Source organism: Carassius gibelio, chromosome A19 (genome assembly GCF_023724105.1).
Source record: "Carassius gibelio isolate Cgi1373 ecotype wild population from Czech Republic chromosome A19, carGib1.2-hapl.c, whole genome shotgun sequence".
Taxonomy (NCBI): domain Eukaryota; kingdom Metazoa; phylum Chordata; class Actinopteri; order Cypriniformes; family Cyprinidae; genus Carassius; species Carassius gibelio.
This window is the reverse complement of record NC_068389.1, coordinates 1614253-1637374: the sequence shown is the minus strand read 5'-3', so window position 1 is coordinate 1637374 and position 23122 is coordinate 1614253. Positions and strand designations below refer to the sequence as shown.

Below are 23122 nucleotides of genomic sequence, written 5' to 3'. Positions count from 1 at the left end.
GTACATTATAAAAGTAGGAAAGAAACCCCAAAAGCTTAAAGCACCTGGTATTCCTAGGCGGTCTCTCATCCAAGTACTAACCTGGCCCAAACCTGCTTATATTCAGAGATCGGGCATTGACTCTATTTTTTGCCAAATTTATTATATACTAAGTGAAAAAATTCCAAAAGCTTAAAGCACCTGGTATTCCTTGGCGGTCTATCATTCAAGTACTAACCAGACCTTAACCTGCTAAGATTCAGAGATCGGGCATTGATTTCTTCTTTTTTTTTTTTTGCAAGATTATTATATAATTCGTGAAAAATATCCAAAAATTTAAAGCACCTGGTATTCCCAGGCAGTCTCCCATCCATGTACTTACCTGGCCCAAACCTGCTTATATTCAGAGATCGGGCATTGACTCTATTTTTTGCCAAATTTATTATATACTAAGTGAAAAATTCCAAAAGCTTTAAGCACCTGGTATTCCTAGGCGGTCTTTCAACCAAGTACTAACCAGACCTAAACCTGCTAAGATTCAGAGATCGGGCATTGACTCTATTTTTTTTTTTTTTTTTTGCAAGATTATTATATAATTTGTGAAAAATATCCAAAAATTTAAAGCACCTGGCATTCCCAGGCAGTCTCCCATCCATGTACTAACCTGGCCCAAACCTGCTTATATTCAGAGATCGGGCACTGACTCTATTTTTTGCCAAATTTATTATATACTAAGTGAAAAAATTCCAAAAGCTTAAAGCACCTGGTATTCCTTGGCGGTCTCTCATCCAAGTACTAACCAGACCTAAACCTGCTAAGATTCAGAGATCGGGCATTGACTCTTTTTTTTTTTTTTTTTTTGCAAGATTATTATATAATTCGTGAAAAATATCCAAAAATTTAAAGCACCTGATATTCCCAGGCAGTCTCCCATCCATGTACTAACCTGGCGCAAACCTGCTTATATTCAGAGATCGGGCATTGACTCTATTTTTTGGCAAAATTATTATATACTAAGTGAAAAATTTCAAAAAAGCTTACAGTACCTGGTATTCCCAGGCGGTCTCCCATCCAGGCACTAACCAGGCCCAAACCTGCTTAGCTTACGAGATCAGACAAGATCGGGCATAGCCAGGCTGGTATGGCCATAAGCGAAGACTGCTGCAAAGAGAAGGCTATTTAAAGATCAGCCAATCTACTCGCCAGTACATTATAAAAGTAGGAAAGAAACCCCAAAAGCTTAAAGCACCTGGTATTCCTAGGCGGTCTCTCATCCAAGTACTAACCTGGCCCAAACCTGCTTATATTCAGAGATCGGGCATTGACTCTATTTTTTGGCAAATTGATTATATACTAAGTGAAAAAATTCCAAAAGCTTAAAGCACCTGGTATTCCTTGGCGGTCTATCATTCAAGTACTAACCAGACCTTAACCTGCTAAGATTCAGAGATCGGGCATTGACTTCTTCTTTTTTTTTTTTTTTTTTGCAAGATTATTATATAATTCGTGAAAAATATCCAAAAATTTAAAGCACCTGGTATTCCCAGGCAGTCTCCCATCCATGTACTAACCTGGCGCAAACCTGCTTATATTCAGAGATCGGGCATTGACTCTATTTTTTGGCAAAATTATTATATACTAAGTGAAAAATTTCAAAATAGCTTAGAGTACCTGGCATTCCCAGGCGGTCTCCCATCCAGGCACTAACCAGGCCCAAACCTGCTTAGCTTCCGAGATCAGACAAGATCGGGCATAGCCAGGCTGGTATGGCCATAAGCGAAGACTGCTGCAAAGAGAAGGCTATTTAAAGATCAGCCAATCTACTCGCCAGTACATTATAAAAGTAGGAAAGAAACCCCAAAAGCTTAAAGCACCTGGTATTCCTAGGCGGTCTCTCATCCAAGTACTAACCTGGCCCAAACCTGCTTATATTCAGAGATCGGGCATTGACTCTATTTTTTGGCAAATTTATTATATACTAAGTGAAAAAATTCCAAAAGCTTAAAGCACCTGGTATTCCTTGGCGGTCTATCATTCAAGTACTAACCAGACCTTAACCTGCTAAGATTCAGAGATCGGGCATTGACTTCTTCTTTTTTTTTTTTTTTTTGCAAGATTATTATATAATTCGTGAAAAATATCCAAAAATTTAAAGCACCTGGTATTCCCAGGCAGTCTCCCATCCATGTACTAACCTGGCCCAAACCTGCTTATATTCAGAGATCGGGCATTGACTCTATTTTTTGCCAAATTTATTATATACTAAGTGAAAAAATTCCAAAAGCTTAAAGCACCTGGTATTCCTTGGCGGTCTCTCATCCAAGTACTAACTAGACCTAAACCTGCTAAAATTCAGAGATCGGGCATTGACTCTTTTTTTTTTTTTTTTTTGCAAGATTATTATATAATTTGTGAAAAATATCCAAAAATTTAAAGCACCTGGTATTCCCAGGCAGTCTCCCATCCATGTACTAACCTGGCCCAAACCTGCTTATATTCAGAGATCGGGCATTGACTCTATTTTTTGCCAAATTTATTATATACTAAGTGAAAAAATTCCAAAAGCTTAAAGCACCTGGTATTCCTTGGCGGTCTCTCATCCAAGTACTAACCAGACCTAAACCTGCTAAGATTCAGAGATCGGGCATTGACTCTATTTTTTGGCAAAATTATTATATACTAAGTGAAAAATTTCAAAAAAGCTTAGAGTACCTGGCATTCTCAGGCGGTCTCCCATCCAGGCACTAACCAGGCCCAAACCTGCTTAGCTTCCGAGATCAGACAAGATCGGGCATAGCCAGGCTGGTATGGCCATAAGCGAAGACTGCTGCAAAGAGAAGGCTATTTAAAGATCAGCCAATCTACTCGCCAGTACATTATAAAAGTAGGAAAGAAACCCCAAAAGCTTAAAGCACCTGGTATTCCCAGGCAGTCTCCCATCCATGTACTAACCTGGCCCAAACCTGCTTATATTCAGAGATCGGGCATTGACTCTATTTTTTGCCAAATTTATTATATACTAAGTGAAAAAATTCCAAAAGCTTAAAGCACCTGGTATTCCTTGGCGGTCTCTCATCCAAGTACTAACCAGACCTAAACCTGCTAAGATTCAGAGATTGGGCATTGACTCTTTTTTTTTTTTTGCAAGATTATTATATAATTTGTGAAAAAAATCCAAAAATTTAAAGCACCTGGTATTCCCAGGCAGTCTCCCATCCATGTACTAACCTGGCCCAAACCTGCTTATATTCAGAGATCGGGCATTGACTCTATTTGTTGCCAAATTTATTATATACTAAGTGAAAAAATTCCAAAAGCTTAAAGCACCTGGTATTCCTTGGCGGTCTCTCATCCAAGTACTAACCAGACCTAAACCTGCTAAGATTCAGAGATCGGGCATTGACTCTTTTTTTTTTTTTTTTTTTTTTTTTGCAAGATTATTATATAATTCGTGAAAAATATCCAAAAATTTAAAGCACCTGATATTCCCAGGCAGTCTCCCATCCATGTACTAACCTGGCGCAAACCTGCTTATATTCAGAGATCGGGCATTGACTCAATTTTTTGGCAAAATTATTATATACTAAGTGAAAAATTTCAAAAAAGCTTACAGTACCTGGTATTCCCAGGCGGTCTCCCATCCAGGCACTAACCAGGCCCAAACCTGCTTAGCTTACGAGATCAGACAAGATCGGGCATAGCCAGGCTGGTATGGCCATAAGCGAAGACTGCTGCAAAGAGAAGGCTATTTAAAGATCAGCCAATCTACTCGCCAGTACATTATAAAAGTAGGAAAGAAACCCCAAAAGCTTAAAGCACCTGGTATTCCTAGGCGGTCTCTCATCCAAGTACTAACCTGGCCCAAACCTGCTTATATTCAGAGATCGGGCATTGACTCTATTTTTTGCCAAATTTATTATATACTAAGTGAAAAAATTCCAAAAGCTTAAAGCACCTGGTATTCCTTGGCGGTCTATCATTCAAGTACTAACCAGACCTTAACCTGCTAAGATTCAGAGATCGGGCATTGATTTCTTCTTTTTTTTTTTTTTGCAAGATTATTATATAATTCGTGAAAAATATCCAAAAATTTAAAGCACCTGGTATTCCCAGGCAGTCTCCCATCCATGTACTAACCTGGCCCAAACCTGCTTATATTCAGAGATCGGGCATTGACTCTATTTTTTGCCAAATTTATTATATACTAAGTGAAAAAATTCCAAAAGCTTAAAGCACCTGGTATTCCTTGGCGGTCTCTCATCCAAGTACTAACCAGACCTAAACCTGCTAAGATTCAGAGATCGGGCATTGACTCTTTTTTTTTTTTTTGCAAGATTATTATATAATTTGTGAAAAAAATCCAAAAATTTAAAGCACCTGGTATTCCCAGGCAGTCTCCCATCCATGTACTAACCTGGCCCAAACCTGCTTATATTCAGAGATCGGGCATTGACTCTATTTGTTGCCAAATTTATTATATACTAAGTGAAAAAATTCCAAAAGCTTAAAGCACCTGGTATTCCTTGGCGGTCTCTCATCCAAGTACTAACCAGACCTAAACCTGCTAAGATTCAGAGATCGGGCATTGACTCTTTTTTTTTTTTTTTTGCAAGATTATTATATAATTCGTGAAAAATATCCAAAAATTTAAAGCACCTGATATTCCCAGGCAGTCTCCCATCCATGTACTAACCTGGCGCAAACCTGCTTATATTCAGAGATCGGGCATTGACTCTATTTTTTGGCAAAATTATTATATACTAAGTGAAAAATTTCAAAAAAGCTTACAGTACCTGGTATTCCCAGGCGGTCTCCCATCCAGGCACTAACCAGGCCAAAACCTGCTTAGCTTACGAGATCAGACAAGATCGGGCATAGCCAGGCTGGTATGGCCATAAGCGAAGACTGCTGCAAAGAGAAGGCTATTTAAAGATCAGCCAATCTACTCGCCAGTACATTATAAAAGTAGGAAAGAAACCCCAAAAGCTTAAAGCACCTGGTATTCCTAGGCGGTCTCTCATCCAAGTACTAACCTGGCCCAAACCTGCTTATATTCAGAGATCGGGCATTGACTCTATTTTTTGCCAAATTTATTATATACTAAGTGAAAAAATTCCAAAAGCTTAAAGCACCTGGTATTCCTTGGCGGTCTATCATTCAAGAACTAACCAGACCTTAACCTGCTAAGATTCAGAGATCGGGCATTGATTTCTTCTTTTTTTTTTTTTTTGCAAGATTATTATATAATTCGTGAAAAATATCCAAAAATTTAAAGCACCTGGTATTCCCAGGCAGTCTCCCATCCATGTACTAACCTGGCCCAAACCTGCTTATATTCAGAGATCGGGCATTGACTCTATTTTTTGCCAAATTTATTATATACTAAGTGAAAAATTCCAAAAGCTTTAAGCACCTGGTATTCCTAGGCGGTCTTTCAACCAAGTACTAACCAGACCTAAACCTGCTAAGATTCAGAGATCGGGCATTGACTCTATTTTTTGGCAAAATTATTATATACTAAGTGAAAAATTTCAAAAAAGCTTAGAGTACCTGGCATTCTCAGGCGGTCTCCCATCCAGGCACTAACCAGGCACAAACCTGCTTAGCTTCCGAGATCAGACAAGATCGGGCATAGCCAGGCTGGTATGGCCCTAAGCGAAGACTGCTGCAAAGAGAAGGCTATTTAAAGATCAGCCAATCTACTCGCCAGTACATTATAAAAGTAGGAAAGAAACCCCAAAAGCTTAAAGCACCTGGTATTCCTAGGCGGTCTCTCATCCAAGTACTAACCTGGCCCAAACCTGCTTTTGTTCAGAGATCGGGCATTGACTCTATTTTTTGCCAAATTTATTATATACTAAGTGAAAAAATTCCAAAAGCTTAAAGCACCTGGTATTCCTTGGCGGTCTATCATTCAAGTACTAACCAGACCTTAACCTGCTAAGATTCAGAGATCGGGCATTGACTTCTTCTTTTTTTTTTTTTTTTGCAAGATTATTATATAATTCGTGAAAAATATCCAAAAATTTAAAGCACCTGGTATTCCCAGGCAGTCTCCCATCCATGTACTAACCTGGCCCAAACCTGCTTATATTCAGAGATCGGGCATTGACTCTATTTTTTGCCAAATTTATTATATACTAAGTGAAAAAATTCCAAAAGCTTTAAGCACCTGGTATTCCTAGGCGGTCTTTCAACCAAGTACTAACCAGACCTAAACCTGCTAAGATTCAGAGATCGGGCATTGACTCTATTTTTTTTTTTTTTTTTGCAAGATTATTATATAATTTGTGAAAAATATCCAAAAATTTAAAGCACCTGGTATTCCCAGGCAGTCTCCCATCCATGTACTAACCTGGCCCAAACCTGCTTATATTCAGAGATCGGGCACTGACTCTATTTTTTGCCAAATTTATTATATACTAAGTGAAAAAATTCCAAAAGCTTAAAGCACCTGGTATTCCTTGGCGGTCTATCATTCAAGTACTAACCAGACCTTAACCTGCTAAGATTCAGAGATCGGGCATTGACTTCTTCTTCTGCACCTGATATTCCCAGGCAGTCTCCCATCCATGTACTAACCTGGCGCAAACCTGCTTATATTCAGAGATCGGGCATTGACTCTATTTTTTGGCAAAATTATTATATACTAAGTGAAAAATTTCAAAATAGCTTAGAGTACCTGGCATTCTCAGGCGGTCTCCCATCCAGGCACTAACCAGGCCCAAACCTGCTTAGCTTCCGAGATCAGACAAGATCGGGCATAGCCAGGCTGCTATGGCCATAAGCGAAGACTGCTGCAAAGAGAAGGCTATTTAAAGATCAGCCAATCTACTCGCCAGTACATTATAAAAGTAGGAAAGAAACCCCAAAAGCTTAAAGCACCTGGTATTCCCAGGCAGTCTCCCATCCATGTACTAACCTGGCCCAAACCTGCTTATATTCAGAGATCGGGCATTGACTCTATTTTTTGCCAAATTTATTATATACTAAGTGAAAAAATTCCAAAAGCTTAAAGCACCTGGTATTCCTTGGCGGTCTCTCATCCAAGTACTAACCAGACCTAAACCTGCTAAGATTCAGAGATCGGGCATTGACTCTTTTTTTTTTTTTTTGCAAGATTATTATATAATTTGTGAAAAAAATCCAAAAATTTAAAGCACCTGGTATTCCCAGGCAGTCTCCCATCCATGTACTAACCTGGCCCAAACCTGCTTATATTCAGAGATCGGGCATTGACTCTATTTGTTGCCAAATTTATTATATACTAAGTGAAAAAATTCCAAAAGCTTAAAGCACCTGGTATTCCTTGGCGGTCTCTCATCCAAGTACTAACCAGACCTAAACCTGCTAAGATTCAGAGATCGGGCATTGACTCTTTTTTTTTTTTTTTTTTTTTTTTTGCAAGATTATTATATAATTCGTGAAAAATATCCAAAAATTTAAAGCACCTGATATTCCCAGGCAGTCTCCCATCCATGTACTAACCTGGCGCAAACCTGCTTATATTCAGAGATCGGGCATTGACTCTATTTTTTGGCAAAATTATTATATACTAAGTGAAAAATTTCAAAAAAGCTTACAGTACCTGGTATTCCCAGGCGGTCTCCCATCCAGGCACTAACCAGGCCCAAACCTGCTTAGCTTACGAGATCAGACAAGATCGGGCATAGCCAGGCTGGTATGGCCATAAGCGAAGACTGCTGCAAAGAGAAGGCTATTTAAAGATCAGCCAATCTACTCGCCAGTACATTATAAAAGTAGGAAAGAAACCCCAAAAGCTTAAAGCACCTGGTATTCCTAGGCGGTCTCTCATCCAAGTACTAACCTGGCCCAAACCTGCTTATATTCAGAGATCGGGCATTGACTCTATTTTTTGCCAAATTTATTATATACTAAGTGAAAAAATTCCAAAAGCTTAAAGCACCTGGTATTCCTTGGCGGTCTATCATTCAAGTACTAACCAGACCTTAACCTGCTAAGATTCAGAGATCGGGCATTGATTTCTTCTTTTTTTTTTTTTTGCAAGATTATTATATAATTCGTGAAAAATATCCAAAAATTTAAAGCACCTGGTATTCCCAGGCAGTCTCCCATCCATGTACTAACCTGGCCCAAACCTGCTTATATTCAGAGATCGGGCATTGACTCTATTTTTTGCCAAATTTATTATATACTAAGTGAAAAAATTCCAAAAGCTTAAAGCACCTGGTATTCCTTGGCGGTCTCTCATCCAAGTACTAACCAGACCTAAACCTGCTAAGATTCAGAGATCGGGCATTGACTCTTTTTTTTTTTTTTGCAAGATTATTATATAATTTGTGAAAAAAATCCAAAAATTTAAAGCACCTGGTATTCCCAGGCAGTCTCCCATCCATGTACTAACCTGGCCCAAACCTGCTTATATTCAGAGATCGGGCATTGACTCTATTTGTTGCCAAATTTATTATATACTAAGTGAAAAAATTCCAAAAGCTTAAAGCACCTGGTATTCCTTGGCGGTCTCTCATCCAAGTACTAACCAGACCTAAACCTGCTAAGATTCAGAGATCGGGCATTGACTCTTTTTTTTTTTTTTTTTTTTTTTTGCAAGATTATTATATAATTCGTGAAAAATATCCAAAAATTTAAAGCACCTGATATTCCCAGGCAGTCTCCCATCCATGTACTAACCTGGCGCAAACCTGCTTATATTCAGAGATCGGGCATTGACTCTAATTTTTGGCAAAATTATTATATACTAAGTGAAAAATTTCAAAAAAGCTTACAGTACCTGGTATTCCCAGGCGGTCTCCCATCCAGGCACTAACCAGGCCCAAACCTGCTTAGCTTACGAGATCAGACAAGATCGGGCATAGCCAGGCTGGTATGGCCATAAGCGAAGACTGCTGCAAAGAGAAGGCTATTTAAAGATCAGCCAATCTACTCGCCAGTACATTATAAAAGTAGGAAAGAAACCCCAAAAGCTTAAAGCACCTGGTATTCCTAGGCGGTCTCTCATCCAAGTACTAACCTGGCCCAAACCTGCTTATATTCAGAGATCGGGCATTGACTCTATTTTTTGCCAAATTTATTATATACTAAGTGAAAAAATTCCAAAAGCTTAAAGCACCTGGTATTCCTTGGCGGTCTATCATTCAAGTACTAACCAGACCTTAACCTGCTAAGATTCAGAGATCGGGCATTGATTTCTTCTTTTTTTTTTTTTTGCAAGATTATTATATAATTCGTGAAAAATATCCAAAAATTTAAAGCACCTGGTATTCCCAGGCAGTCTCCCATCCATGTACTAACCTGGCCCAAACCTGCTTATATTCAGAGATCGGGCATTGACTCTATTTTTTGCCAAATTTATTATATACTAAGTGAAAAATTCCAAAAGCTTTAAGCACCTGGTATTCCTAGGCGGTCTTTCAACCAAGTACTAACCAGACCTAAACCTGCTAAGATTCAGAGATCGGGCATTGACTCTATTTTTTTTTTTTTTTTTGCAAGATTATTATATAATTTGTGAAAAATATCCAAAAATTTAAAGCACCTGGCATTCCCAGGCAGTCTCCCATCCATGTACTAACCTGGCCCAAACCTGCTTATATTCAGAGATCGGGCACTGACTCTATTTTTTGCCAAATTTATTATATACTAAGTGAAAAAATTCCAAAAGCTTAAAGCACCTGGTATTCCTTGGCGGTCTCTCATCCAAGTACTAACCAGACCTAAACCTGCTAAGATTCAGAGATCGGGCATTGACTCTTTTTTTTTTTTTTTTTTTTTTTTTGCAAGATTATTATATAATTCGTGAAAAATATCCAAAAATTTAAAGCACCTGATATTCCCAGGCAGTCTCCCATCCATGTACTAACCTGGCGCAAACCTGCTTATATTCAGAGATCGGGCATTGACTCTATTTTTTGGCAAAATTATTATATACTAAGTGAAAAATTTCAAAATAGCTTAGAGTACCTGGCATTCCCAGGCGGTCTCCCATCCAGGCACTAACCAGGCCCAAACCTGCTTAGCTTCCGAGATCAGACAAGATCGGGCATAGCCAGGCTGGTATGGCCATAAGCGAAGACTGCTGCAAAGAGAAGGCTATTTAAAGATCAGCCAATCTACTCGCCAGTACATTATAAAAGTAGGAAAGAAACCCCAAAAGCTTAAAGCACCTGGTATTCCTAGGCGGTCTCTCATCCAAGTACTAACCTGGCCCAAACCTGCTTATATTCAGAGATCGGGCATTGACTCTATTTTTTGGCAAATTTATTATATACTAAGTGAAAAAATTCCAAAAGCTTAAAGCACCTGGTATTCCTTGGCGGTCTATCATTCAAGTACTAACCAGACCTTAACCTGCTAAGATTCAGAGATCGGGCATTGACTTCTTCTTTTTTTTTTTTTTTTTTGCAAGATTATTATATAATTCGTGAAAAATATCCAAAAATTTAAAGCACCTGGTATTCCCAGGCAGTCTCCCATCCATGTACTAACCTGGCCCAAACCTGCTTATATTCAGAGATCGGGCATTGACTCTATTTTTTGCCAAATTTATTATATACTAAGTGAAAAAATTCCAAAAGCTTAAAGCACCTGGTATTCCTTGGCGGTCTCTCATCCAAGTACTAACCAGACCTAAACCTGCTAAGATTCAGAGATCGGGCATTGACTCTTTTTTTTTTTTTTTTTTTTTTTTTGCAAGATTATTATATAATTCGTGAAAAATATCCAAAAATTTAAAGCACCTGATATTCCCAGGCAGTCTCCCATCCATGTACTAACCTGGCGCAAACCTGCTTATATTCAGAGATCGGGCATTGACTCTATTTTTTGGCAAAATTATTATATACTAAGTGAAAAATTTCAAAAAAGCTTACAGTACCTGGTATTCCCAGGCGGTCTCCCATCCAGGCACTAACCAGGCCCAAACCTGCTTAGCTTACGAGATCAGACAAGATCGGGCATAGCCAGGCTGGTATGGCCATAAGCGAAGACTGCTGCAAAGAGAAGGCTATTTAAAGATCAGCCAATCTACTCGCCAGTACATTATAAAAGTAGGAAAGAAACCCCAAAAGCTTAAAGCACCTGGTATTCCTAGGCGGTCTCTCATCCAAGTACTAACCTGGCCCAAACCTGCTTATATTCAGAGATCGGGCATTGACTCTATTTTTTGGCAAATTTATTATATACTAAGTGAAAAAATTCCAAAAGCTTAAAGCACCTGGTATTCCTTGGTGGTCTATCATTCAATTACTAACCAGACCTTAACCTGCTAAGATTCAGAGATCGGGCATTGACTTCTTCTTTTTTTTTTTTTTTTTTGCAAGATTATTATATAATTCGTGAAAAATATCCAAAAATTTAAAGCACCTGGTATTCCCAGGCAGTCTCCCATCCATGTACTAACCTGGCCCAAACCTGCTTATATTCAGAGATTGGACATTGACTCTATTTTTTGCCAAATTTATTATATACTAAGTGAAAAAATTCCAAAAGCTTAAAGCACCTGGTATTGCTTGGCGGTCTCTCATCCAAGTACTAACCAGATCTAAACCTGCTAACATTCAGAGATCGGGCATTGACTCTTTTTTTTTTTTTTTTTGCCAGATTATTATATAATTCGTGAAAAATATCCAAAAATTTAAAGCACCTGGTATTCCCAGGCAGTCTCCCATCCATGTACTAACCTGGCGCAAACCTGCTTATATTCAGAGATCGGGCATTGACTCTATTTTTTGCCAAATTTATTATATACTAAGTGAAAAAATTCCAAAAGCTTAAAGCACCTGGTATTCCTTGGCGGTCTCTCATCCAAGTACTAACTAGACCTAAACCTGCTAAAATTCAGAGATCGGGCATTGACTCTATTTTTTTTTTTTTTGCAAGATTATTATATAATTTGTGAAAAATATCCAAAAATTTAAAGCACCTGGTATTCCCAGGCAGTCTCCCATCCATGTACTAACCTGGCCCAAACCTGCTTATATTCAGAGATCGGGCACTGACTCTATTTTTTGCCAAATTTATTATATACTAAGTGAAAAAATTCCAAAAGCTTAAAGCACCTGGTATTCCTTGGCGGTCTATCATTCAAGTACTAACCAGACCTAAACCTGCTAAGATTCAGAGATCGGGCATTGACTCTATTTTTTTTTTTTTTTTTTTTTTGCAAGATTATTATATAATTTGTGAAAAATATCCAAAAATTTAAAGCACCTGGTATTCCCAGGCAGTCTCCCATCCATGTACTAACCTGGCCCAAACCTGCTTATATTCAGAGATCGGGCATTGACTCTATTTTTTGCCAAATTTATTATATACTAAGTGAAAAAATTCCAAAAGCTTAAAGCACCTGGTATTCCTTGGCGGTCTCTCATCCAAGTACTAACCAGACCTAAACCTGCTAAGATTCAGAGATCGGGCATTGACTCTTTTTTTTTTTTTTTTTTTTTTTTTTTTGCAAGATTATTATATAATTCGTGAAAAATATCCAAAAATTTAAAGCACCTGATATTCCCAGGCAGTCTCCCATCCATGTACTAACCTGGCGCAAACCTGCTTATATTCAGAGATCGGGCACTGACTCTATTTTTTGCCAAATTTATTATATACTAAGTAAAAAATTTCAAAATAGCTTAGAGTACCTGGCATTCCCAGGCGGTCTCCCATCCAGGCACTAACCATTTCCAAACCTGCTTAGCTTCCGAGATCAGACAAGATCGGGCATAGCCAGGCTGGTATGGCCATAAGCAAAGACTGCTGCAAAGAGAAGGCTATTTAAAGATCAGCCAATCTACTCGCCAGTACATTATAAAAGTAGGAAAGAAACCCCAAAAGCTTAAAGCACCTGGTATTCCTAGGCGGTCTCTCATCCAAGTACTAACCTGGCCCAAACCTGCTTATATTCAGAGATCGGGCATTGACTCTATTTTTTGCCAAATTTATTATATACTAAGTGAAAAAATTCCAAAAGCTTAAAGCACCTGGTATTCCTTGGCGGTCTCTCATCCAAGTACTAACCAGACCTAAACCTGCTAAGATTCAGAGATCGGGCATTGACTCTATTTTTTTTTTTTTTTGCAAGATTATTATATAATTCGTGAAAAATATCCAAACATTTAAAGCACCTGGTATTCCCAGGCAGTCTCCCATCCATGTACTAACCTGGCGCAAACCTGCTTATATTCAGAGATCGGGCATTGACTCTATTTTTTGGCAAAATTATTATATACTAAGTGAAAAATTTCAAAAAAGCTTAGAGTACCTGGTATTCCCAGGCGGTCTCCCATCCAGGCACTAACCAGGCCCAAACCTGCTTAGCTTACGAGATCAGACAAGATCGGGCATAGCCAGGCTGGTATGGCCATAAGCGAAGACTGCTGCAAAGAGAAGGCTATTTAAAGATCAGCCAATCTACTCGCCAGTACATTATAAAAGTAGGAAAGAAACCCCAAAAGCTTAAAGCACCTGGTATTCCTAGGCGGTCTCTCATCCAAGTACTAACCAGACCTAAACCTGCTAAGATTCAGAGATCGGGCATTGACTCTATTTTTTTTTTTTTTTTTTGCAAGATTATTATATAATTTGTGAAAAATATCCAAAAATTTAAAGCACCTGGTATTCCCAGGCAGTCTCCCATCCATGTACTAACCTGGCCCAAACCTGCTTATATTCAGAGATCGGGCACTGACTCTATTTTTTGCCAAATTTATTATATACTAAGTGAAAAAATTCCAAAAGCTTAAAGCACCTGGTATTGCTTGGCGGTCTCTCATCCAAGTACTAACCAGATCTAAACCTGCTAACATTCAGAGATCGGGCATTGACTCTTTTTTTTTTTTTTTTTTTTGCCAGATTATTATATAATTCGTGAAAAATATCCAAAAATTTAAAGCACCTGGTATTCCCAGGCAGTCTCCCATCCATGTACTAACCTGGCGCAAACCTGCTTATATTCAGAGATCGGGCATTGACTCTATTTTTTGCCAAATTTATTATATACTAAGTGAAAAAATTCCAAAAGCTTAAAGCACCTGGTATTCCTTGGCGGTCTCTCATCCAAGTACTAACTAGACCTAAACCTGCTAAAATTCAGAGATCGGGCATTGACTCTTTTTTTTTTTTTTGCAAGATTATTATATAATTCGTGAAAAATATCCAAACATTTAAAGCACCTGGTATTCCCAGGCAGTCTCCCATCCATGTACTAACCTGGCGCAAACCTGCTTATATTCAGAGATCGGGCATTGACTCTATTTTTTGGCAAAATTATTATATACTAAGTGAAAAATTTCAAAAAAGCTTACAGTACCTGGCATTCCCAGGCGGTCTCCCATCCAGGCACTAACCAGGCCCAAAACTGCTTAGCTTACGAGATCAGACAAGATCGGGCATAGCCTTTTTTTTTTTTTTTCTTTTTTATTGAAATTCACAAATTTACAGTTCAGTTTCAATTGTTCACATTAAACAACATAATCATTTCATTTTTCTTTTTTTTTTTTACCTTCAGAACATAATTTTTACCAGTTATACAAAACCTCTTTTCTCTCTCCTTCTTTTATGAATTTGTTTCCAGTTACAAAGAATTCCTTCACATCATCTCCCCCATATTTATAGCACATTTCAATATCTCTTGTCATTATTGCTTTGAACAAGTCTTTTATTTTGACTTTTCTCCCTTCAAAGTGTGCATAATTCCGTCTAAGTACAACAGCTAATCTGGCGTGGCTTAGAACATAATTGATAAACCAAAAGTCTATTGCTGTCGTCTTCTGAAACACTCCAAATAAAAATATTTTTCCCCATCCCTCCTCCAAATTCACATCCTCAAAACAATTATTTTTTAATAGACTTTTTAAGAAAACAAAAAAATCTTTTAATTCATCACATTGCAAAAAATAATGCAAAAAAGTCTCATGTTCCTTGTTACATACATCACACATCACATTATTAGCATTATTTATTTTGTTTAGTACTACATTTGTATAGATTCTATTGTGTCTTATTAAGAAGTCATTATTTTCACATTCTATAGTATTGTATTTTATGTCCATATTTGACCATATTTTCTTTACATCCAAGTCTTCAAACACCCTACTCCATACTTTTTCAGATGCTGGCACTTTTATTTGATCCATTATAAACAGGTCATAGACTTTCTTTACGCTAATGCTTTTTATATTATATTTTTCCCCATCTTTCATTATGTACATCTCAGGCAAATCCTGTTGTTTTTTCTTTACACAACTTTTTTCTATAACATTCACCCATTTCGATGGTAGACTTGCTTTAATTCTTTCATATATATTTTCCACCTTTACTCTGCTCTCCATGCCATCCAACTCACACACGGAGTCATATATACAGTTATTTCTAAGAAAACCTGGAATAACTTCATATATAATATCTTTCACTTGCCTTATTCCGGCTTCTAAGAATTTGGGCTCATACAATGTTTTATTGTTGTGTTTAAATTTATCATTTAAAAACAATGGCAAATTTATAAATGTGTGCACCTCTGTGCAATCATATTCTACTTTTGGCAGGAATTGCCTCCATGCCTCCATCACCTCCCTGTATATGTCTGGCATTCCCACAGTCATTGACTGCTTAAAGCCCATATACCACCCATACTCTCCCATTCTTCCAACATCATCAATATATTTCTTTAAAAATTCTCTCCAACCAAACTCCCATCTTCCTTCCATATATTTTTTAACAGTTTTTATTCTTATTGCCAACTTTTTTGTTTCTAAATCAATCAGCTTTAGTCCACCTTCCTGTTTCCTCGCCACTAATGTTTTTTGTGCAATTTTCACTCCCTTCCCTTCCCATATAAAATCATGTACAATTTTATTTAACTCATTCATCACCCACTCAGGCATTTCAATTACACTCATTACATATACACATACCGACAGCATAAGATTATTAACCACAATTATTTTCCCTTTTATCCTTAATTTTCTTCCTTTCCATGCAATACAAACTGTTCTTATCTTATTTATCACTCCAGCCCATGTTATATCCCTTGCCTCCTTTGAATCTACCCCTAAATATACACCCAACACTTTCATGTACTTTTCCTCAACCCTCACACCTACATCAGATCTTTCTACTTCTCCTATATACATTATTTCAGATTTTTCTCTATTTATTTTCGCCCCTGATGCCTTTCCATATTTTTCCACCAACTCTAAAACCTTTCCCACACTGCTTATTTCCCTTACTGTCACTGTTGTGTCATCGGCATACTGGTTAATTATACACTTCCCTCCATATGGCAACTCAATTCCTCTTATTCTCTTGTCTCTCTTAATTAATGATGCCAAAGGTTCCACAGAAAGGGCGTATAACAAAGCGGATAGCGGGCAGCCTTGCCGCACTGACCTTCCCACATCAAATGTATCTGTCAATATTCCGTTCACCTTTACACAGCTTCTTGCACTTCCATACAATCTCCTCACCCATCCTACCATTCTCTCCCCAAAACCAAACTTTTCCAAGACCTTAAATAAAAACTTGTGTTCGACCCTATCAAAGGCCTTGTTCCAGTCTATCCCCAACACTATCCCACCCTTCCCATCCCTCTTCATATACTCAATCACATCTCTGATTGTTCCAATTGTATCTGCTATATCTCTTCCAGGAATGCTGTAGCTTTGTGTTGGCTGAATAATATCTCCGATTACTCTTTTCATCCTGTTTGCCAAAACTTTGGTGAGTATTTTGTAGTCTGTGTTTAACAAGCTAATCGGCCTATAATTTTCTAAATCTAATTTATTCCCCTTCTTAAAAACTAGTGTTATCACTCCCTCTACCATTTTACTCTGTATTATTTCTGTTCTCTCCATTCCTTTATATACTTCCACTAAAATTGGTGCTACATCATTTTTATATAATTTGTACCATTCTGTCCCTATCCCATCACTTCCTGGGCTTTTCCCACTTCTTAAACCTTCTATTGCAGCTATAACCTCTTCTTCCTCTATCTCTCTATCACACCATCCCTTTTCTTCTTCCCCTAGCTCCCTCTCTACACACTTCAATACGTCCTCTATACTTGCCTCATCCACACATCCTCTCATATACAACTCACCATAAAACTCTTGCACCCTCTCCAATATATCTACATAGTCTGTTATTATCTCTCTCTTTTTTGAATATATTTCATGGATATATGTCTTACCTTGCCTTCTTTTTTCTAAACCCAGGAAATACCCTGTGCACTTTTCTCCTTCCAGTGCATATTTCGCCTTACTCCTTAAAATTGCTCCTTTGCATTTTTCTTTCTCATATCTCTCTAACCTCATATTTGCTTCTATATACTTTTCCATGCAATATCCTTCTTCATCATCTACTCTGCTGAGTTCTATCCTCACTTGCTCTCTAAGCTCCCTTTCCTCTTTCATCATCCTCTCTTTTCTTTTCTTACTATACCTTATGCTTAAAGCTTTAATTTTATGTTTTACCTCCTCCCATCTCTTACCAATGTCATTATTAAATTCATCCTCCTCCAAGCATTCCTCCAACCACTGATTTTCCTGAAGTAGTAACACTTTCATCTGTTGTCTATACTCGTCTTCTTCAATATACACTGCATTTAGTATCCACATCCCTCCACCCACCTCTCTCCTTCCGACTTTGATCCTAAACCTAACCCCATCATGATCACTAAAGTTATTCTGCTGATGTCTTATTTCATCAATGTAACTTATGGTATCTCCCTGCACTATCACTAAATCAATCCTACTCTGCTTTAATATCCCTTCTCTCATCTGCCTCCTTGTGAACTCTCTCTTCTCCGGATTCTCATGTCTCCATACATCAAGTAATCCCTTATCCCTCATTACTTCCATTAACATTAATCTTGATTTTTCCCACCTGAAACTCCCTGCTTTCCCAACATCCAATCTACTACATATAATGTTAAAGTCGCCTACTATTATGCACCTTCCAACAATTAGATCCCTTAGCTCCTCAATACAACATCTCTTATCATTTTCCACGTTGGGAACATATATATTAATTAATCTGAATTCAATACCTCTGAATTTAAATTCTATAACTAAAATTCTCCCTATCTGATCTCTGTACACCTGCCTTACATTTTCAATCCTATCTTTTTTAATCATTATCGCTACACCCCTTGCATTTTTTGCACCATTATTAAAGTATATATCTCCCTTCCATAAATCCTTTACTTCTCTCACTTTTTCATCATCCCAATTTGTTTCTTGAATACAAATTATATCACTCCTATACGTAAATTTTAATTCCTTCAACTTGTTAATATTCCTTAACCCATTTGCATTTACTGAAGTTACAGAAACCATGCCAGCAAACCAAAGAAAAAATTATATATATATATATATATATTTCTTTTTTAACCCAAAACATATAATACCATTATAGAATTCATGTACCAGAGCGTTGTTCTTTTATCAGTTCAATTCTGTCCTTATCTCTCTCCGCCTTTCTTTTGACAGTCAGTTTTTGTAGTGTTGTCTGCATTCGTTGAGGAATCTTACTTTCTTTCCTTTGAGGTACTGCTTGTTGCTCTACTTTTTTCTCTTGTTTAGTTCCCAGTAGCTTTACATCCTCTTCATACTCTTCCTCCTCTTCGTCTTGTTCATCTTGCTTCTCCTCCTCTTCTTCCTCTTCCTCCCTCCTTTCTCCATCATCGGCCTCCTCACCAGCTGTTCCAGCTCTATGTCCCCTTACATCTCCATCCTGTCCATTACCACTTTCTCCTCCATATTTTGTAACCTCCATGTCATCCTCGCTCACTGTGCTTTGCTTCTCTGTTTGATCGTCTTCCCTCCTCTCATCGTCTTCACTTTGCTCACCCTCCTCCTCTATTACTCTCTCTGTTTGCTCTCCACACTCCCTTGCATAGTGGCCTACCTTGCCACATGAAAAACATTTAAACTCTGGGCATTCTCGAAATAAATGTCCTGTTTTAATGCACAACCTGCATACACGCACCTGCCTGTCATGTATGACACGAAAGTACTCTGTGCCTCTTAATGTTTCAAACCTGGTTGAATATGGGAGTGAGCGAACTTCATCAGTGAACCGGACTTTTAAAAATCTCGTTCCATCTAAAATATCAGTTCCTGGCCATACCCGGCGCTTAATGGCGGACAGTGGTTTAACTCCCCATTCTTCCAGCTTTGCAAAAATCTTCTGATCTTCCAAATAAACTGGCAGGTTAATAAATGACACTACCATTTCATTGTTCACAATGTCTCTGGCGTGCACCATTGCTCCTTTTACTCTAACACCGTCCATCAGTTTACTCTTTGCCATATCATCCTTCATTGTAAGTTCGTATGACCTTTCTCCCCTCACTCTGCATCCCACCACTTCTCCACACTCCTTCTTTACACCTCTTAATAAGTCCATCATAGAGATTTTTTCTGTTCCTGCCACTTCAACTTCCACAGTCAACTCTTTGGAATATTTCTCATGGTGTTCTCCACATACCTCTTTTCTGATATTCCTCCTTTCCTCGCTTGCATTCATGGAGGATTGATGTCCTTTTCCGCTGTCATTATCCATGCTTTGTCCATTGATTGCTTGTCTGTCTTTCATTTTGAGTTCTTTGTTTGCTGCCATGCTTTCTATTTCCATCACAGAAATAAAACTGTATTTGATGGTCCCCCAAACAGCACAGGCTGCTGGGGGAACACTTTAGACACAAAGTAAACTTTAACTTTTGAAAACAAAGGTTATTTCAAAAATAAAAACGAATTTAAATACTGTTTTAGATGTAAAGACTCTCTGTTTGCTCTTTCAGCTACTCACTTCCTGGACTGTACCACTATCGGGCATAGCCAGGTTGGTATGGCCATAAGCGAAGACTGCTGCAAAGAGAAGGCTATTTAAAGATCAGCCAATCTACTCGCCAGTACATTATAAAAGTAGGAAAGAAACCCCAAAAGCTTAAAGCACCTGGTATTCCTAGGCGGTCTCTCATCCAAGTACTAACCTGGCCCAAACCTGCTTATATTCAGAGATCGGGCATTGACTCTATTTTTTGCCAAATTTATTATATACTAAGTGAAAAAATTCCAAAAGCTTAAAGCACCTGGTATTCCTTGGCGGTCTCTCATCCAAGTACTAACCAGACCTAAACCTGCTAAGATTCAGAGATCGGGCATTGACTCTATTTTTTTTTTTTTTGCAAGATTATTATATAATTCGTGAAAAATATCCAAACATTTAAAGCACCTGGTATTCCCAGGCAGTCTCCCATCCATGTACTAACCTGGCGCAAACCTGCTTATATTCAGAGATCGGGCATTGACTCTATTTTTTGGCAAAATTATTATATACTAAGTGAAAAATTTCAAAAAAGCTTAGAGTACCTGGTATTCCCAGGCGGTCTCCCATCCAGGCACTAACCAGGCCCAAACCTGCTTAGCTTACGAGATCAGACAAGATCGGGCATAGCCAGGCTGGTATGGCCATAAGCGAAGACTGCTGCAAAGAGAAGGCTATTTAAAGATCAGCCAATCTACTCGCCAGTACATTATAAAAGTAGGAAAGAAACCCCAAAAGCTTAAAGCACCTGGTATTCCTAGGCGGTCTCTCATCCAAGTACTAACCAGACCTAAACCTGCTAAGATTCAGAGATCGGGCATTGACTCTATTTTTTTTTTTTTTTTTTGCAAGATTATTATATAATTTGTGAAAAATATCCAAAAATTTAAAGCACCTGGTATTCCCAGGCAGTCTCCCATCCATGTACTAACCTGGCCCAAACCTGCTTATATTCAGAGATCGGGCACTGACTCTATTTTTTGCCAAATTTATTATATACTAAGTGAAAAAATTCCAAAAGCTTAAAGCACCTGGTATTGCTTGGCGGTCTCTCATCCAAGTACTAACCAGATCTAAACCTGCTAACATTCAGAGATCGGGCATTGACTCTTTTTTTTTTTTTTTTGCCAGATTATTATATAATTCGTGAAAAATATCCAAAAATTTAAAGCACCTGGTATTCCCAGGCAGTCTCCCATCCATGTACTAACCTGGCGCAAACCTGCTTATATTCAGAGATCGGGCATTGACTCTATTTTTTGCCAAATTTATTATATACTAAGTGAAAAAATTCCAAAAGCTTAAAGCACCTGGTATTCCTTGGCGGTCTCTCATCCAAGTACTAACTAGACCTAAACCTGCTAAAATTCAGAGATCGGGCATTGACTCTTTTTTTTTTTTTTGCAAGATTATTATATAATTCGTGAAAAATATCCAAACATTTAAAGCACCTGGTATTCCCAGGCAGTCTCCCATCCATGTACTAACCTGGCGCAAACCTGCTTATATTCAGAGATCGGGCATTGACTCTATTTTTTGGCAAAATTATTATATACTAAGTGAAAAATTTCAAAAAAGCTTACAGTACCTGGCATTCCCAGGCGGTCTCCCATCCAGGCACTAACCAGGCCCAAAACTGCTTAGCTTACGAGATCAGACAAGATCGGGCATAGCCAGGCTGGTATGGCCATAAGCGAAGACTGCTGCAAAGAGAAGGCTATTTAAAGATCAGCCAATCTACTCGCCAGTACATTATAAAAGTAGGAAAGAAACCCCAAAAGCTTAAAGCACCTGGTATTCCTAGGCGGTCTCTCATCCAAGTACTAACCTGGCCCAAACCTGCTTATATTCAGAGATCGGGCATTGACTCTATTTTTTGCCAAATTTATTATATACTAAGTGAAAAAATTCCAAAAGCTTAAAGCACCTGGTATTCCTTGGCGGTCTATCATTCAAGTACTAACCAGACCTTAACCTGCTAAGATTCAGAGATCGGGCATTGACTTCTTCTTTTTTTTTTTTTTTTTGCAAGATTATTATATAATTCGTGAAAAATATCCAAAAATTTAAAGCACCTGGTATTCCCAGGCAGTCTCCCATCCATGTACTAACCTGGCGCAAACCTGCTTATATTCAGAGATCGGGCATTGACTCTATTTTTTGGCAAAATTATTATATACTAAGTGAAAAATTTCAAAATAGCTTAGAGTACCTGGCATTCTCAGTCGGTCTCCCATCCAGGCACTAACCAGACCTAAACCTGCTAAAATTCAGAGATCGGGCATTGACTCTTTTTTTTTTTTTTGCAAGATTATTATATAATTCGTGAAAAATATCCAAACATTTAAAGCACCTGGTATTCCCAGGCAGTCTCCCATCCATGTACTAACCTGGCCCAAACCTGCTTATATTCAGAGATCAGGCATTGACTCTATTTTTTGCCAAATTTATTATATACTAAGTGAAAAAATTCCAAAAGCTTAAAGCACCTGGTATTCCTTGGCGGTCTCTCATCCAAGTACTAACCAGACCTAAACCTGCTAAAATTCAGAGATCGGGCATTGACTCTTTTTTTTTTTTTGCAAGATTATTATATAATTCGTGAAAAATATCCAAACATTTAAAGCACCTGGTATTCCCAGGCAGTCTCCCATCCATGTACTAACCTGGCGCAAACCTGCTTATATTCAGAGATCGGGCATTGACTCTATTTTTTGGCAAAATTATTATATACTAAGTGAAAAATTTCAAAAAAGCTTACAGTACCTGGCATTCCCAGGCGGTCTCCCATCCAGGCACTAACCAGGCCCAAACCTGCTTAGCTTACGAGATCAGACAAGATCGGGCATAGCCAGGCTGGTATGGCCATAAGCGAAGACTGCTGCAAAGAGAAGGCTATTTAAAGATCAGCCAATCTACTCGCCAGTACATTATAAAAGTAGGAAAGAAACCCCAAAAGCTTAAAGCACCTGGTATTCCTAGGCGGTCTCTCATCCAAGTACTAACCTGGCCCAAACCTGCTTATATTCAGAGATCGGGCATTGACTCTATTTTTTGCCAAATTTATTATATACTAAGTGAAAAAATTCCAAAAGCTTAAAGCACCTGGTATTCCTTGGCGGTCTATCATTCAAGTACTAACCAGACCTTAACCTGCTAAGATTCAGAGATCGGGCATTGACTTCTTCTTTTTTTTTTTTTTTTTTGCAAGATTATTATATAATTCGTGAAAAATATCCAAAAATTTAAAGCACCTGGTATTCCCAGGCAGTCTCCCATCCATGTACTAACCTGGCCCAAACCTACTTATATTCAGAGATCG

General features: G+C 38.1%; 1 protein-coding gene and 16 pseudogenes across 1 annotated transcript in view; all 17 read right to left on the bottom strand.

The window, feature by feature from the left end:
* The window catches only part of LOC127934946 (E3 SUMO-protein ligase ZBED1), a 157632-nt gene extending 141189 nt beyond the window's left edge, over positions 1-16443 (bottom strand). The window contains exon 1 of the mRNA XM_052532534.1: positions 16401-16443. Coding sequence (XP_052388494.1) covers positions 16401-16443 — 43 coding nt within the window. The remainder of the gene's footprint in view (positions 1-16400) is intronic.
* On the bottom strand, positions 1014-1132 carry LOC127937888 (uncharacterized; annotated as a pseudogene).
* On the bottom strand, positions 1639-1757 carry LOC127935983 (uncharacterized; annotated as a pseudogene).
* LOC127936620 (uncharacterized) lies at positions 2680-2798 on the bottom strand (annotated as a pseudogene).
* LOC127937887 (uncharacterized) lies at positions 3584-3702 on the bottom strand (annotated as a pseudogene).
* Positions 4761-4879, bottom strand: LOC127936869 (uncharacterized; annotated as a pseudogene).
* LOC127937044 (uncharacterized) lies at positions 5518-5636 on the bottom strand (annotated as a pseudogene).
* LOC127937416 (uncharacterized) lies at positions 6650-6768 on the bottom strand (annotated as a pseudogene).
* On the bottom strand, positions 7556-7674 carry LOC127937886 (uncharacterized; annotated as a pseudogene).
* Positions 8741-8859, bottom strand: LOC127937884 (uncharacterized; annotated as a pseudogene).
* Positions 9931-10049, bottom strand: LOC127935982 (uncharacterized; annotated as a pseudogene).
* On the bottom strand, positions 10844-10962 carry LOC127937883 (uncharacterized; annotated as a pseudogene).
* LOC127937605 (uncharacterized) lies at positions 12606-12724 on the bottom strand (annotated as a pseudogene).
* Positions 13226-13344, bottom strand: LOC127936584 (uncharacterized; annotated as a pseudogene).
* A 3890-nt stretch (positions 16444-20333) lies between the features above and the next one.
* LOC127936583 (uncharacterized) lies at positions 20334-20452 on the bottom strand (annotated as a pseudogene).
* Positions 20453-21376: 924 nt separating this feature from the next.
* On the bottom strand, positions 21377-21495 carry LOC127936925 (uncharacterized; annotated as a pseudogene).
* A 1059-nt stretch (positions 21496-22554) lies between these two features.
* On the bottom strand, positions 22555-22673 carry LOC127936259 (uncharacterized; annotated as a pseudogene).
* Positions 22674-23122: the final 449 nt, after the last annotated feature.